General features: G+C 33.4%; 4 protein-coding genes across 5 annotated transcripts in view; all 4 read left to right on the top strand.

The window, feature by feature from the left end:
- LOC145329069 (uncharacterized) overlaps positions 1-217 on the top strand; it is a 73,766-nt gene extending 73,549 nt beyond the window's left edge. For both annotated transcript variants that reach the window (XM_080173089.1, XM_080173088.1), the window contains one exon: positions 22-217. The gene's annotated coding sequence lies outside the window, so the exon portion shown is untranslated. The remainder of the gene's footprint in view (positions 1-21) is intronic.
- The window catches only part of tex (THO complex 3 homolog tex), a 121,908-nt gene that overhangs the window by 73,540 nt on the left and 30,862 nt on the right, over positions 1-17,506 (top strand). The gene's annotated exons all lie outside the window — the stretch shown is intronic.
- Positions 168-10,577, top strand: LOC145329068 (maternal embryonic leucine zipper kinase-like). The gene is made up of 16 exons (XM_080173087.1): positions 168-322; positions 526-675; positions 969-1,125; positions 1,513-1,607; positions 2,054-2,314; positions 2,811-2,902; positions 3,420-3,560; positions 3,990-4,097; positions 5,042-5,093; positions 5,535-5,625; positions 6,044-6,163; positions 6,727-6,936; positions 7,366-7,496; positions 7,991-8,177; positions 8,664-8,749; positions 9,160-10,577. Exons 1-16 carry the CDS (start codon positions 230-232, stop codon positions 9,286-9,288), a joined length of 2,103 nt encoding a protein of 700 aa, XP_080029213.1. The 5' UTR covers positions 168-229; the 3' UTR covers positions 9,289-10,577.
- Positions 10,577-16,742, top strand: LOC145329079 (coiled-coil and C2 domain-containing protein 1-like). The gene is made up of 10 exons (XM_080173099.1): positions 10,577-10,715; positions 11,208-11,261; positions 11,535-11,601; positions 12,534-12,627; positions 14,437-14,507; positions 14,955-15,019; positions 15,501-15,608; positions 15,826-15,912; positions 16,224-16,271; positions 16,555-16,742. Exons 1-10 carry the CDS (start codon positions 10,616-10,618, stop codon positions 16,725-16,727), a joined length of 867 nt encoding a protein of 288 aa, XP_080029225.1. The 5' UTR covers positions 10,577-10,615; the 3' UTR covers positions 16,728-16,742.

Genomic DNA, 17,506 nt, shown 5'->3' with positions numbered 1-17,506 from the left:
CTGGATATAATACGATGCTAGACATAGTTTTTTCGTATGGATGAGAACCGGTTCCTATCCACCGGATTCGAATGAATACGAGAAAAAGTATTACCTAACTTTTTAACTTATTTAAAAACAACGTTTTATGCCCTGTGCTTCTAATAAATTATTTTTTGATATATTTGACCTCTGTCATATTCATAAAACATCCACTTTCTAAAAGTATATTTTTTTCCAGAGCCTAGTGATGCCGGAAGGCGGGAATAATGGGCCTGCCCACGCCATATTGGATGGGCTCTATGAACTACATGAAACCATTGGTACTGGTGGATTTGCCAAGGTACGTTTTTGTCGGGTTGATGTTTAATGAATATGGGCAGTTTTCTTAATGTTCCTAGCCGATTACATACCCCCCCCCCCTTTAATCAGAGTGACGCATGGATGTACGGACAATGTAAATACTAATTATAGAGCAGCTTTGCTTCAAAAACAATGAAGTCACTTTTTTCAAGCAATTAAATAAAATAAAATATCATTATACAGGTTAAACTGGCCACCCATCTGTTATCACAGCAGAAGGTCGCCATCAAAATCATGGACAAACGCCAGCTTGGAGAAGACTTGCCCAGGATCAGGCTAGAGATTGCTGCCATGAAAATTCTGTGCCACCAGAATATTTGCAAATTGTTACAGGTAAAAAGTGGACACTTCACTAAATTGTTTCTTTTTATGATGTTACTTTTCTTAAATGAGATTGTCCATAAATAATTCCGCTTAAACAAAAACATATTTAATAAATTGTTATTATTTGAGTTGTTAATAAACAACTTCGTTGGCATTTTCCCTCATTTTGCGTATGAACTACAAAAAAAAACCTTTAATTAAGTTCAAGCTAGACCTGAAAAACACCAGGTATGCAACAAAGCTAAATAGCTAAATTCATAAATCATAATATGTATTTAGTAAAATAACTTTTTTATTTAAAGGTATTAGAAAATGACACAAAAATCTACATGGTGCTGGAGTACTGTCCTGGCGGTGAATTATTCGACTATATTGTGGACAGAGACAGACTGTGCGAGGATGAATCTAGACAGTTCTTCAGACAAATTATTGCTGGCGTGGCTTATATCCATGAATCAGGTATCACATATTTATTAATGTCTCGTCATTTGTATGGTCTGGGGATTGGGACCTCTTTATGGTGGCCTGCAAAAGGTTTGTGTTATAGTTCCGTGGACCTGTTGTATTTTCTGCATTAGAAAATAAATTCCAATCATTCTATCTAGTAATTGGAAGCATTATCTGTAAAGTAGTAGTATGTATCTGTTTCTGTTTAAATTTAATTCTTGGATATTCGTCTTTTTCATCGGCTTTTAAATATGTTAGCTTGACGTTCTAGAGAGCTTTGTATGTCTTGTAATAAAAGGATAGTAATCTTAATTTTTCATTTAAAAAGGAATCGGTTTTGATGAAACTTAATCATGTTTAAATGGGCTTCCCAGTTCTAATTATAATTTAAACTTTCAGGATACGCACACAGAGACCTGAAGCCAGAAAATATTCTCATAGATGAGGATAATCATCTAAAACTTATTGACTTTGGCCTCTGCGCTAAACCTAAGGTGAGTATTTGTGGATTTTCTTTTCAACTATTTGCAAAAAGCATTTATTTTTTATATAGTTTTTGCGTACATTAGTAGTTTTTAGTAGCAAAGCTACTCTAATTCACGTTGTCTGTCCGTCATGGGGGAAATGGGATTTACTCCCTTCCTATTACAGCTAAACCTCCGACTTTTCTTGTCAACATTTCTATCATATTATAGAGTGTATGACATCCATGGCAGTCCAAATGTTGTAAAGCAGCTTTCAGCCGCATTCTCCTGTCACTGATATCCACATATATTTGTTTTTTTTTGTGCGTCGCTGTTAAGGATGTTGTCATCCTTGTTCGCCAAAGAATTAGATTTTTTAGCTTAGACTTTGAAGATTTTCTACAGGGTTAATTCGCTTATTTTTTTCCTTCATTTTCACAGTTGAAAGTCAATTTAATTTTTGTTTTATAACTTAGGGTGGCATGGAGTCAGTTTTAGAGACCTGTTGTGGCAGTCCTGCTTATGCAGCACCTGAACTTGTATCAGGCCGTAATTACCTGGGCAGCGAGGCTGACATCTGGTCCATGGGTGTCCTCCTGTACGCTCTGCTTTGCGGATTTTTACCCTTTGATGACGAGAATATTGCTGCGCTGTATAGAAAAATCCAGGCTGGTGTGTATGAGAAGCCCCCCTGGTTGTCGCAGGGGTCACTACAGTTGCTCAGTCAGATGTTGCAAGTAAGTTTTTGTATTAACCATTTGTTTGAAGCACTGTTTTTTCCCTTACATACTAAGTAAATATTTCTGGTATGGTAAAAGTTAAAAAAAAGGTTTTCCCATTTGAATATTTAAATGTTTGTTGTACTGAGACTAAAATATTATTTTTCTTGAACTGTTACACTGCTTGAGATGTTTTTTTTGTCTTTTTTGAGTAATACATCATAAATATTACCTATATGTCATGAAAAAGTAAACAATTTAACTTTGAAATTTTGGCTTCTTGTCTGTTATTGTGTAATCTTACTAGCTGCTGCGCCAAAAGCATCTAGTGGACCTGTTTTAGAAAGGGTGAATGGTGGCTAGAAAAAGTGCATAAACACATCCACAGAAAAACATCCCTTGAATTATGTGAAGCTTCCTTAAAGAAGAGAACTCAATCTGTTTAGTGATTAAAGACTTGATACTTTAGAAAAAACAAACTTGCTACTTTATATGTATAAACTTATTTCTTTAGGTTGATCCTAAGAAAAGAATAACAGTGAAACAGCTGTTGACCCATCCCTGGATCATGGATGGACATGAAAAACCAGTGAAATGGCAGTCCAGGTATTTTTTATAAACATAAATATGCAAGGTGACCGAAAGCTAAATACATCCAAGATTTGATCTTGCCGAGTCACCAGGGGAGCTACAATAGACCAATCTTGGATGTTAATGTCTTTATAGAAAGATATTGACATAACAAAGAGAAAACTTTGGAGGACTTAGGGTCTATCACTCATCCAGCTCCTATCAGAAGGGCGAAAGTGACATCGATGCGAGAAAAATCAGTCACCTTGAAAGCATCCCACTGTATAATAAACAATCTTTATGAAGAAGAAAAGTGTATTTTTGATGCTTATTAATGTGATAATAAACAAATAGAAAATTACAAAACCTCTCTATATAAGATAGTCTCGTTTAACATAACTGACAGACCAACGGAAAAAGTAAGTCATATACTAGATAAACATTGGCTGTGGATATTTTCACAGAATATTTCAGCTGTCTTATCTCAAAAACAGGATTTTGTTGGATAAAAGGGCATTTTGCTATGTACTAAAAATGTTAATTCATTGTTTAGATACAGAACTAGTGCCTTAGATGAGGAGATAGTCGGCGTCATGGCGGAACATTTTGGCGTCAGCAGACAGGCGGAGGCCGAGAGATTACTTAGATGGGGGTATGAAACACACACCGCTACCTACCTTATTCTTCTTAATAGGTAAGATTACTCAGATGGGTTATGAAACACACACCGCTACCTACCTTATTCTTCTTAATAGGTAAGATTACTCAGATGGGGGTATGAAACACACACCGCTACCTACCTTATTCTTCTTAATAGGTAAACAGGAAATGGATAAGGGATAACATATAATATTGATATTCCACTCCAATTTAAAATTAAGTGTCAATATTTTAGCTTTCATGGATATTTTTAGATGTACCTGCTGAACACATTATTTTCAGGATCCCCATACCGCTTAAATTTTATAACATTGAAATTATCTTAGTAAATATTATTTTGTTCTAGTGTCCTTGTCGAACCTTTCCCCCGACAATTGAAAAAATGCATTGTTAGAAAAAAGTAAGCTATTCTGAAAAGTTTACTGGACATAAAGACAGACAACTTCTAAAGATTATTTCATAGGAAGCAGACAGGAAAAGATTGTCATATCCTGCCGCCCAATCCAGCCTTGTTGGCTGCTCACCATCAGCATCCAGAATTAAAACCACTGCCAGACCTTCTCATGGACAGGTAAGCAAATTTTCTAGCCTGATAAAAACCTAATTCTTACGTAAACACACACACCTGTGTTGTGAGGCTTATTGCCTAGCAATGTTGGTGGGCTAGGTAGACAGAGACCTCCGGCTGGAGGCCTTGTTGTTTTAGTCCAGTTGCCAGGTACAAACTCCACAGATGAAACAAATGTTGTAGTCTAACTTTAAGCGCCCAAATTACTCCATGGCATACATCCTTATCTGAATGGATTAAAGAACTGGAGCCCTGTACACGTGTAACACAAAACTTTGTGTACAAAAACATTGCTATTAGCTTCAATCACAAATCACAATAATTGAGTACAAGGTTTTATGGTACAGGCTAACAGAGGCTCCAGTGATTAGTTTAAATTCATAATTAATTAAAAATGTCCTTCTTATTATGATTTAGAAATGGGATGCCTTATTATTATACTTTATGGATAAAATCATAAGATTGATAAAATGGATTAAAATTAATTAAAATCACTAAAATGTCTTTAAGATAATCTCGATAAAATAATATATAATAGGTTGGATGTTTTGGCTTTGATTTTCTTAATTGTAAATACTCATTAAATCTTCATGCTGCAGTGAAGCGGATCCAAGCATCCTAAGATAATAATGCAAGTTAGAATCTTGGATTATTACGTTAAGAGGAATACACATATTTATCGCATTGTTCTTAGATAGTTTCTGTTAAGAGAAATTATGTTTATTTCTGTATGTGGACAAAACTGGAATTAATTGGATTCCAAGCCAAATAGGAAAACGAACCAATTTTCTTTTGTTAGATGTCTTTCTTAATTATGTAAAGCAGGTTACTAAAAAAATCATTTTAAAATTGAATAAAGAAACAAAAAATTGGTGATTACATCGGTAGGTAGTTTCATTTTTTAGTTTCGTTTTTAGCAACAATGAAAAATAAAACATATTTTGTAGAGTTTCAACACCACAGGCCAAGAGGAGCATCCTTTCAGAAGCTAATCAACAGGGATATCAAAATTTTGTATTAAAATATCTCATTACCCTTTCCCCTTTCTAATTTATTGCAAAAAATATAAAATCAAGATTAATAAACTTATTTTTAATTTTTATGGCAAAACAGCAAAAAGCGACAACAAACTTTTGAATTTTCAAATTTCTAAAATTGCCGCTAAAATGAACCAATCAACTGCTTCATCTTTAAAATAACATCCTATTATTGAATGTCGATTGACACATGGGGCATGTGATTGGTTCATTTTAGCGGCAGATTATATATTCAGAATTTTTTTTTTAAGACAAGATTATATATTTTTATTTACAACATTAAACTGCTAAATTGCATTTATAAAATTAACTTAAAGTAATTGTAGGACAGACAGACTATAGTTATAAAATAGGAAATCAACAAAAAATCAATAAATTGACACACAAAATGATATGTTATTAGAACGGCCTAGCAAACTCACCTCGAGGTCTTCACACTTCTCTGGAAGGCGGACTAGATAATGCTGCTCTGTTGGGCATTGGCACACCACCAGGTAAATCATTATATAAAAGTAACATGATGTTTGTCTATCTTTAGGGAAGATATGGATAGGTATGATTCTCTTTTGAGTCCATGAAAGGTTATTTTGAAGGAGGGTACTTTCAAACTCCATAGAGAAGAAAATCCCCGTCCTAAAACATTGTTTTCTTTTTAATCATGTCTTTTTCAATAATTCATAAAGTTTTCTCGTCAATTGTATGGCCCTAGAAACTTCCAAGACAATTTTTATATTGTCCTGATCCTTTGCCATATTATATTATCCATTTTTTTCTCCATATTATATAATAATATCCTATCGTTCTATAGTTATACAGTAATTAGAAGTCCATCTGCTTAAGTAGTAGGATGTATGTTTACATATAAAATGTTACGTAACTTAACCAATTTTTTGACGTTAATTTTGCATCCAGGTCGAAAAGAGAACGTAGCTCGTATGCAAGAGCATCAGCAGGACCAGGGACAGGCTGACCGCAGGGAGCCAGCTAGTCACCAGAACGAGGACCTTGCAGTTCCATTTGAACGTAGCACAGGTAAAATTAAAGTGTTTGCGCAGTTTGAAATAAAGGGGAAATTAAACTATTAGGAGATCAGGGAAAGAAACAGTTTTAAAAATAGAATAAAGATTTGGAAGATAAGAAGTTTCTACAAAAAATATTTTGATGTTATGGTTGTAACTTTCAATTATAAATTGGGAAGAGAAAGTCAAGATAAGAGGTTATATCAACCCTGTTTTTATTGCATATATTTAGAGAAAGAAATGTAAATGGAGGTAGGGAAAGAAACTTTATTTAAGGATGTTTCTTAACATTTGTTTTACGGTTTAAAGATGCTTAATAGTTATTTCTCGCATCGTATTATAAACAGCTTTCCGCGGATATAGAATGTACAAATATAAGATTAAAACCAGTTTTTTAGCCCCGAGATGCCGAAGGCACGGGCTAAAACAACTGGTTTTAATCTTATGATTGTACATTTTTATATTCGTAGAAAGCTGGATATAATACGATGCTAGACATAGTTTTTTCGTATGGATGAGAACCGGTTCCTATCCACCGGATTCGAATGAATACGAGAAAAACATATCTTTTCCTAGGAACCAACAACCGCAATCGTGCCAGCGAACGTTACCACATCCCCCACAAGAAGGCTGTCAAGGACCAACAGCAGCAACAACAGCTGATAGATGACAAAGAAAACTTTGCCACCCCCCTGGAGACGCCCATCCGCCGGCAGCGGTCAAAGAAGAATGCGCCAGATATGATGATTACACCTGTTTTGTCCCCATCAAAGTCCATGGATTCAGGTAGTCTATGCTCTATTATTTAATCCATTTCACAAAAAGATAAAAAAGGATGTCTCAGTGTGTGTTTTGGTGGCACGTGGGTGATTAGATTAGGCCTTTTGATTATTCTTAAATAAAAAGTTTAAAATATTTTTAGAAATGTTTTTCATCAACTTCGGTAGAAATGCAGGAAAGCAGTCCGTCAGTTATGCACCAAAAGACAAATTAAATCAAAAATATATCTTTTTTTTATGAAGGTTTCGTGATTTTTCTATCATATTTATTGTGTTTTCTTCTTTTATGACCACTAAACAGTTACTCTGTAATTTACTTTGTTTGATTGTCATTTAATGATTTTATTTGTGCTCCGCTACTTATGTAATTTTCGTTAAGTTCCTTTGATGGTACATTTAGCAAATCTGCCTAAAGCTTGAAAATATTTTTTTTCAGGTATGAACGATTTGAGTGTCACCCCTAAGGGTAGCGTGTTCGCGACCCCCAGCCGACCACCTCTGCACGCACACAACAGTAATAGTAGCAACGGAAGCGCGGGACCTGTAACACCCAAGAGCTCTAAAAAGGTTAGTTTTTCTTTTGTTTGATTGTTAAACGCAGGTTTTAGACTTAAAATTAAACGCCTATTGTATTCTTTATAGACTATATGAAAAACCTGTTTAAAACTTGCAAAGGTTTAAAATATTTTATTTACCTAAAGGCTTAAAGATTTAATGAAGTGTTGATATCATATTCCATACTTATAACTTATAAGAATAACTCGAATTGATGGACCCTTTCCCATGCTTTTGGAACTGATTTTCAATCCTTTAAAAAAATATACGGATGCCTGTCTTTGTGTCTTTACACTCTTTACTCGACTTTTATGGTTCTCCATTACAGAGAAACAAGCTTATAGGTACACGGAAGGTCTATAACTATTATTTTTGGGGGGAAGGGATACCTTCAGCCTTCCAAGATAAATCAACCCAATAACTCCCCCTTTTCTTCAAGTGCCCCAAGAGGCATCTAGGGCCGTATAATGTAGTTATAGAATATCAATATTTTGTTATTTACCTAGGTGTTTGGTAGCATTGAGAGTGGGTTGAACAAGATGAAAAACATGCTAACCCCGCGTAAACGCGCCAACAGCTCCGACAATGGTCCAGTTGTTGTGAGTGGGAAGGCGCTGTGCAATGTGTCCACCACGGCCAGTCATAATCCTGACCAGGTCTTGAGTGACCTCACAAAGGCACTCATGTGCAAAGGTAACCTTTTGGCATAGCTAGCCTTAAACTTTCATTAGTTATTTAAGAGGGGGGGGGGGTTAATGCAACTATCTCGACTTAAGTCATGATATGTTTATAAGCTATTTTTCTGCTTTCTTATCCTACATACAGAGTAAAGAGGGGTTTGGGCTCGTTAGACATTTTGTGAAAAAATACCATTGTATCATACTTATACAAAGAAGGAAATTGTTGGTTTCAATTTGCTTTCACATTAAGTGAAGGTGTGTATTTGTAGTACAGTGTAGTGGTACTTATACTGGGTCATCTTAAAAAATGCCTATATTATAGATATAAATTGCTTACTAGGTACATTTTAAAAATAAAGAATATATTATGATATCATGATCATTGATCATGTCACAATTATATTAATTTCTGATACCTTTATTTAAAACAGTTACCTTATCAACCACTGAATGAACTATGTACTTATTCTGTTTCTAAAGTTGTTCTCTGTACTTTTAGGAATCCAATGTCAGCAGAAGGGATATATACTGAGAGGAAAGATTATTGATCCAAGCGGAACAGCCAAGCTTTCCTTCGAGTTAGAGGTATTATATGTAGATTTTCTTCTATCTTTGGGTACTTTTATTTCATCTACTAAAGAGGTAATTATGTTGATAATCATTGCGGATGTATATTAGTTTATCGTCTACTGTCTTAACACTCAAGATTTGACTAGATTAGACAGATACAGCGAGTTAAATATTGATAAAGACTGGCCAAAATAATAGAGAAATAGATACCTAAAAGGCTAAAATAATCCCCTCCCACCCACCCACCGTTCGGTCCCTTTACAAAATTGCACTCCTTTTTATTAGGGGGGGGGGGGGGGGTAACTCTTTCCACCCCTAACAAAGTTGATTTACCTATCCCCCTTCAAAAAGCTTGATCATTCATAAATGTTTTAGAAAAGAAATCAAAGAAGTTTAATTTGTTTGATTTTGATTATTTTTAATAGGTTTGTAGAATTCCTAACCTGAACGTTGTTGGAATCCGTAGAAAGAGATTGAAAGGAGATGCCTGGTGCTACAAGAAGGTCTGTGAAGAAGTTCTTAAAATGACAGCTGTGTCAAGCACAAGACAATAACAAAATCATTAATTCATATACATAGTAATAATAATTAATCAGGGCTTATGCGATTTTTACTTGGCAGATATTACATAAGTTTATGCGTGTTAGAAGATTTATGCATCTTTATTTGACATATTCTTATGAATTTTAGTTTTTAGGCCTTTAACTTGCATGTTATCCTGATTACAATATAATAGCACTTTTAAAAATCTAATTTCACAATCTTTTTATTTTATATTAAAACATTTTTTTACATCTGTGATTTTCTGAGCATTAAACAAAAGTCCAACTTAATATTTTAATTAAAATCAATATCTTATTGACATTGTACTATTATCCAAAATATTTTTTATGTTGAATTGTTATTTGCCTGATTTTTAAATGTTTTTACTTGATATTATTTTTGTTTTATTGTAAAATATTGTAAAGACTGAATCTGATCTTTTAAATCAGCAGCTAATTTTATATGACTTTAAAAAGAGAAAAAATAGCCCATTAGTTGATATATTGGGTAAAGAAAAGTTACTCTTACTTAAGATCTCTTAAGAAAATAAAAATATGCTTAATACTACCTGAAGAAGAAAACATAATACGCTTTTTGTATGAATCAAAACGCTTTCTGTAATAAAGTACCTTAAAATATTATATAGATATTTTTGTTGTGTATCGACTTGACTAGTTATTTACCTATGAAAAAAAATTTGGAACTCAATTAGCAGAGATTGGGAAATGAATGTTAAAATAATCCTACCATCTTTAAGCTGAATAATTGCAGAATTACTTTCTCTTCATTGGTGTAGGATTAATTTTATCTATCATTGACTCATCTTTTGTTATTAAATTAGCATTTATTTGTATATTTGACTATAACTCACCATAATCATAATTATAGACTAATTTAAATATAAATAAAAAACGCACAAAAACTAGTTATATATATTTTAAAACTTTTATGTTGTCTTATTCTTTTGTATTTTCTTTGTCCCTGAAACCTTTAGCTTTAGATAGAGAAAACTATTTTAACATCTAATTTTTTTGTTTATATTTTGGGATATTTGACTTTAAATTATTCTGGTACCCAAATTTTTATAACCACGCTATTATACGTTGGCTCAAAAATATAGAAGGGGTGATTTTATTTCTGATTAATTTATTGTTCGTTGTTTTATCCATTAAGATCCCTGTTTTATTTTCTACTTGTATACTCTAAAGTTTTATATGATTTAACGACTAACCCACTTCAATTTGACTATCTCTAACCAAAACAATCCTTTTGTATCATAATTTCAAACTATTATTTCAGATTTACTACATAAATAGATGTTCTAAAAATATATGAAAAATGTTCGGTGGTCGAAAAGGCAAAGATAAGACCAAGGCTGAGCGTCCTAAAAGGGCTCCTGGAGGCGGTCTGGCTCAGTTTGGACTGATGGACGTTCCAGGTTCGAGACTTATCTATGCTGATTCTTGCCACAGTAAAAAGAATTTTTGAAGTTTACCTCAAAAATTTTTTAGTAGAGAAAAGAAACTCTACATACTCCTTTTGAAATAAAGTGAATATAGTAATATACATGGGCATAGTTTTTCATTTCTTTATCACTTTAGGTGGGATTTGGCCATATCAGGGAATAGATCTAGAGGAAAAATTAATCTCCCTTATTTTCTATTTTTCTCTAATTTGAAGGAGCTTAGTGCTCGATTTTTTTTCTGCAAAGCCTTTTATTTGATTATTTTGAAAGTAAAAAAAATGACACAATTTTGAAATATTCGAGGTCTAGCAAATGGATGAAAGTTTTTTTTTTAATTTGTCTTTTTCATACCTACCTACTTCTTAGAAACCAAATAAGGATTTTTAGGATACTTAATCGATATAATAATACTTTCTTACTATTCTTATAAACGCTTGTTAATATTTAATATGATTATTTTGAAAGGAGTGGATGATCTTGGAAATCTGGATGATATGCTCGACGATGATGGCGGACAGGAAAACTATAGAAAAAATAATCTTGCTTTGTTTTGGAGGATTTAACGTTGTAAATAGCCTAAAACTATATAAATGTTTGAATAAGACCGGAACCCTTGGAAAGCTTCCATGAAATACAAATTATTATTAAAGGTTAACATTCCATTGAATTATATAACGCTCATGTATAGCATTAAAAATTAGCCCTTGGGTTTTGATACACTCAAGCATTAGTTGCTCTGATGAATCTAAAATAGCTACCTGCTTTTGATCTATAGTTATTTATGTGGACAGGCGGATGCAGATTTGGAGGCGGAACTGGCGGCTTTGATGAGCGGCGGAGGCGGCAAAAGTAAACCTAGGCAGGAGTTTATAACATTCAATCTTTTTTTTTGGTTTTCAACCTAGCATGAAGCATTAAAAAACGAACTGTTTGTACATAAAAAAAAACATTTATGACGTCAATGAAGGTAAAGTTAGTTTATGCAAAGTTTTGACGACAAGCCCCAAAGGTATCGGGACCCTCAAGTTAATAAAATATAAAAGATGGGAGGTGGACGTGGTTATGGCAGATGAAATTACTTTGGGTAGGTAGGTAATTGAAAAATTCTACGAAATTACACCTATACCTAACAGCTTTAGTTCCATACATATCCACTTATATTTTTTCTGTATTACCTAGGTAGGAACATATTAACTACACAACTTTTCATTTTGTAAAGCGATTAGTGAGCCCAATCTAGACGCCATTGTAGCTGAATTTATGAAAGATATGCAGGGGTGTATATTCTACATGGAATCCCCTGCTCAGGGGGGGGGGGGGGGATTTAAAATAAGTGGTTGGAGGGAAAAAAATGTAAAAATTAAGAAAACTTAAAACATTTCCCCCCCCCCCCCCCTCCTTGGTGAAAAAAACTAAAAAATGTGTGGTAGGAGGGATAAAATAAATAAAATATAGAGATCTTTAAATATTTTTCCATTTCCCCTCCTACTTGGTGAAAAAAAAACTAGGGGGGAAAAAAATTAAAAAATTTGTTAGCCGGGGAAAAAATAAATATTGTGCAGAATATACACCCCTGAAGATATGAAAGCCAAAAAACGGCTGAGCCGCTAGCCGTTACTTATCAAACTTTTTGTTCGATTTAAGGAAAATAGACCTACCAAGGATTACTCATGCCAAGTTTCATAACGAATTTCAAATTCTAAGTGTTATATGTGCATTAATTACGAGATGGTTGCATTAAACCTCCTTTATCTTTTATTACGTATGATTTGTTATAAAACTGTTAACTAGAGCAAAGAAGCCAGCTCCGAGTGGTCCAAATCTCGATGCTATGGTGGCTGAATGTATGAAAGACTATGATGATGAAGATCTATCCGACACAGAGGTACCTAGTGTTTTCCTTACTCAACCGTTAGTGTAACAAAATTGAAAAATGGGAGAGAAATTTATATTAAAACCAGTTTTGTTAGCCCTGATGGTGGTCCGGGCTAACAAAACGGGTATTAATTTTATGATTTTTATTTTGATATTTGCTGAAAATTGTATGAATATGATGCTATACATGATTTTTCACTATAGCTGAGAACCGGATTCAGCGGATATTATTCGGTTTCGAAGCCACTCTGAAAATAGTACTAATCTTATTTTAAACAGTTAAATACCTGAATAGGTATATTGTTTATCAATATATTAAAAGAAAAAAAATTATTTCTCCAACTTGTTGACAAAAATAAAAGAAATAGGTACCTAAGTTATGTGTTAATATTAACTAATCTTTTTAATACCTACCTCTTTAGAAGCTGTGTTTATACAGGGTCATTCAAGAGAAATGATTTTAAAAAAAACTTAATTATGCATAGAAAATAAAATAATCCTTTAAAATCCTTTGTATATTTGGAAAACCTATTCTGGGACATTTATGTTTCAAATATTTAAAAATGATTATTTCAACAAAATATGCCCAAAAAACCTGTTTTTCCAAAGGCCTTTTTTCGAAGATTTACTAATTTAAGGTTTTTAAAAAATGCCCAACTTTTTGAAATTCAAATTGTGCAGCTTGTGTTAATAGTAGAAAAATGTTATGCATATCGTTAGAATCGCCATAAGCTCTAGTTTTTTAATATATAAAAACCATTCCTGTGGTGCGTATGGTATAGGAGCTACGTGATAAAATGTTCCAATTACTTAAAACTTTTCAACCTTTTTCTCACATTTTTCAACGTAGCTCCTAAACTACAAATAGCACAAAAACGGTACTTATATTTTCAAAAACTAGAGCTAATGACGAATCTAACGGTATGCGCAAAATTTTTCTACTATTAACACATGCCGCGCAATTTGAATTTTAAAGATTTGTGTATTTTTTTCGCACCCTTTCAATCCATACATCTTTGAAAAAAAAGCCTTTAAAAAAAACGGTTTTTAGGGCATAATTTGTTGAAATAATCATTTTTAAATATTTGAAACATAAATGTCCCAGAATAGGTTTTCCAAATATACAAAGGATTTTAAATAATTATTTTATTTTCTATGCATAATTAAGTTTTAAAAAAATCATTTTTCTTGAATGACCCTGTATTTTCAGCTTTTTAGGATTTTCCTTTTAATACTAAATACTCTTGCTTTAAGCCCTCTACTCCATGTCGATATTTATGAGCTTTGTTACTTATGGATGTTGTCAATGTGTAATGTGTATGGACGTAGTACAAGGGTGGGGGTAAAAAGATGTGTTTACCTTACTCATACTTTAAAACAGTGTTGTGGATCCGCATTGATTGTATGCGGATCCGGATCCTCCAAATTTGGTCAGTGCGGATCCGGATCCTTGACAATAAAAATAAAATCACCAAATTTTTCAAAAAATATTTATTCCTTAATCTCTAAGTTAAAAATACTTTTAATTTTTAAGTCTGAACCTAAACCTTAAAGATTGGCTCTCATCACGAGAATGTCTTTTTAAGTGACTATTTTATATAAATTTAGGTAGATTTTTCCATAAATTTATATCCCAGGATCCGGATCCTTGGACTCAAAAGATGCGGATCCTTGCGGATCCGGATCCACAACTCTGCTTTAAAACCTTTTTTTTCCCTTAAAAATTAAAAACAATACACTAGATTAAACCTTTGAAACCCCTTCATTTTACCTAAAATTAAAAAGCTTGGTCATCCTTGTTAATGTTATCCATTTTTAGGATCCAAATTTATTGGCAGAACTTGAAATGATGGATCATTCGGAAAGTGAACAAACGCCGCCGGCTCCCAGGGACACATAATTTTTTTATTAAAAAAACAAAATATAATAATTTCCAACTAATTTCAATTAGAAACTTTAAAAAGTTACATTCATTGAAGTTTTCTCTCATTTAAATGTTAAGTCGAAAGAGATATTTCCATTAAGTGCCTTTAACGAGTAAAGGTACTAAGTATTAAACCATAAAATGTTTGTTTTTGTAGAATATATGATAATTATGGGTAAGAAAAATTTGATTCAAAATTGTTTAATTGGGCGAGAAAAGAAAAAAATTCGCCCTCCCCCTTCTTTCATTTATATGCTAATGTTTTACACAGAATACCTAGAAAAAAATACTTGGTTCACTTAATTTAAATTCAAATGCATTTCGTGCAGCTAGTCTCTAACTTGGAAGATACTTTAGAAATAACCCTGTTCCCTATTTTGTTGAATAAATAAATCAATGTGTTTTTATGGTAGATCCCAGGCCCCTGCCCCTCTCCAGAAACCAGTGCAACCTATTCATGATGAACCTATCTATGCAGGCAGGGTTGCACATTTAAAACCTCAATATTAATAACCTCTATTTAGCGAGGGGCTGTCTTTTTAGAACTTTAACTCCAGTTCCCTCAACTAAGAAAAACTAAGGGGACCCAATCTCTTTTTTACATTTAACAGTCAACCTACTCTTTGTCTTGACTTTGTCGACCCTTGTCTGAAAGCCTTTAATTTTCATATGAATGAGTTGGCCTGTTTAGGGCCAAGGCCTTCCCCTACTCTAATTATATTTTTTAATGGATATAGTATAGGATATACGTGGATATATTGACTGGAGAAAATTTGTTGTAAAGGGGATGGGGTAAAGACGGTGTAGGGGGCGGCGCGGGGGGGGGGTGTTTTATCATTATTTTAGCCAGCTGCAATCATCACTTTATTACAGTACATGAAATTCTGGTGCAACATCCAAGAAATAATGTATCAATTTATTTTTGATATTAATAATGCAACCCTGTATTATCTAATCAGGCCAGAGTCTCCTGTCCATAATCCAGGAAAGAAAGAGTGCTTACAAAGAAGCGGAGGCTATAGCTAAACACAACGGAGACACCAGCAAAGCTAGACGCTGTGCCAGGGACCAAGCATTAAAGAAATTGTCTTTAAATGTGGCTTAACAGTATTTATTGTTTGATTATTTACATCATTTCCAGTTATTTGCATAAAACAGCTACAGTCCTATAGACTATAGTGAAGCTTCCTATTTAAAATTTTCTCTTAAATTAAGTCATTTAATCATCCAATAGAAAAGCAATTGAAAATTGAATAAGCGTTTAATGATTTGTCTAAAATAGGGGCCTGAAAACCCTTCAAGACCTGGAGAAGTCAGTCCAGGCGGGCCGACCAGTTAATGAAGATGACATACCACCAATGATAAGTGTAGGTAAGTCGGGATTATTTTTTAAAGCGCAGCTTTTCTAATATTAGGGTACATTTGTACATAAGTCACAGTTGGTTCTTTTCGTTAATTTATGCATATTAGCATCTTTTAATCAAGTTCTAAAAATGTAAGTATGTCCTTAAACAGCATCCTGTATTTAAACATTTTTGAAACTAATTTTGTTTAGACTTATACATTTATATTCAGCTTATACACTCTACAAGTGTTAATGTTGGTTTGTCCTACCGTTTTAGAGCTTCGCTGTTATAGATGTTTTCATCCTTGTTCTTAATATATTCTATTATCTCTTCTAGGCACAAGAAAACAAACAGAATTAACCCCCGACACAACCCCAGAATCAGGTATAAACATTAGTAGTAGTAGTAGTAGTCCAGCTCTATAATCATGAATATGACACATCAGTATGTCCGTTTTACCGACTTTTCAGTACAATAACTATCTTTTTATTGGCTAATTTAGTCAATTCCATTATAACATTAATTGTACCTCTAAAATCGTCGGTCCTTAAAAAGGTTGTCTGTAATTTGGTATCTTGACTGTTTTTTTCATCAGAATAAGTTAATTTTTCTTTTAATAGAAATAAAGGCATATCTTTTTTTAAAAAAACTAATATTGTTCTTTTAGAATCTGGTCCACCACCTCCCATACCAAGTAGATCATCACCCCCACCAACCCCCTATCAATCCCCACCCTATCATCCTAGCAGCAGTCAAGCACCTTTGAGGGAGAATTGTTTGATTTTATCATTTTTATCTCTGAATCTTCTATGTCCGCCTGTCTGTCTGTATGAAGCTTAAGATCTCAAAACCGCTGAACCTAATGGGCTTTGCTATTCTAAGCCGTTTTTTTATTAAAGATAACAAAACTTGGGGTAATTATTGACTAACCCAATATTTTACCCCAATAATTCTAAAACTACGGGAGTAGACCCCAAAATAAAATTGTTGGTATGTCGTGTGAAAAGACGTTACAGATCACCCCCCCCCCCCTTCTTTTTATTTTTTATTTTTTAAACTTCTATTTTCATATGTATTTCACCATGAGCACGTCACTTTAAGCAAGTTGTGATAGGTTTTTAAGGACAGATAACATACAAGTATTCCTATTTTAAAGCTGGTAATATCCATAAGTATGTTTTAAATTAGGGATGGCAATCCGTCAAATTTTTACCGGATTCGGATTCTTACTAGAATCCGTCAAGGGTGTATATTCTGCACAAGATTTATTTTTTTTCCCCTGCTACAAAATTTTTTATTTTTCTTCCCCCTCTAGTTTTTTCTCACCAAGTAGGGGGAAAATGGAAAAATATTTAAAGAACTCCATATTTTATTTATTTTATCCCTCCTACCACACTTTTTTAAAAGTTTTTTTCACCAAGGAGGGGGGGAAATGGAAAAAATGTTTTCAGTTTTCTTAATTTTTACATTTTTTTTCCCTCCAACCACTTATTTTTTATTCTCCCCCCCCCCCCCTGAGCAGGGGATCCCATGTAGAATATACACCCCTGGAATCCGTCTATGGCGGATTCCGGATTCTAGCAATATTTAAAAGGCTTTTTTTAATTAAAAAATTTAAG

The sequence above is a fragment of the Acartia tonsa genome, chromosome 9 (assembly GCF_053477335.1).
Source record: "Acartia tonsa isolate MP-2025a chromosome 9, ASM5347733v1, whole genome shotgun sequence".
In the NCBI taxonomy this organism is placed as follows: domain Eukaryota; kingdom Metazoa; phylum Arthropoda; class Copepoda; order Calanoida; family Acartiidae; genus Acartia; species Acartia tonsa.
Note: the sequence above shows the minus strand (reverse complement) of the source record. Positions and strands in the feature narration are given on the sequence as shown.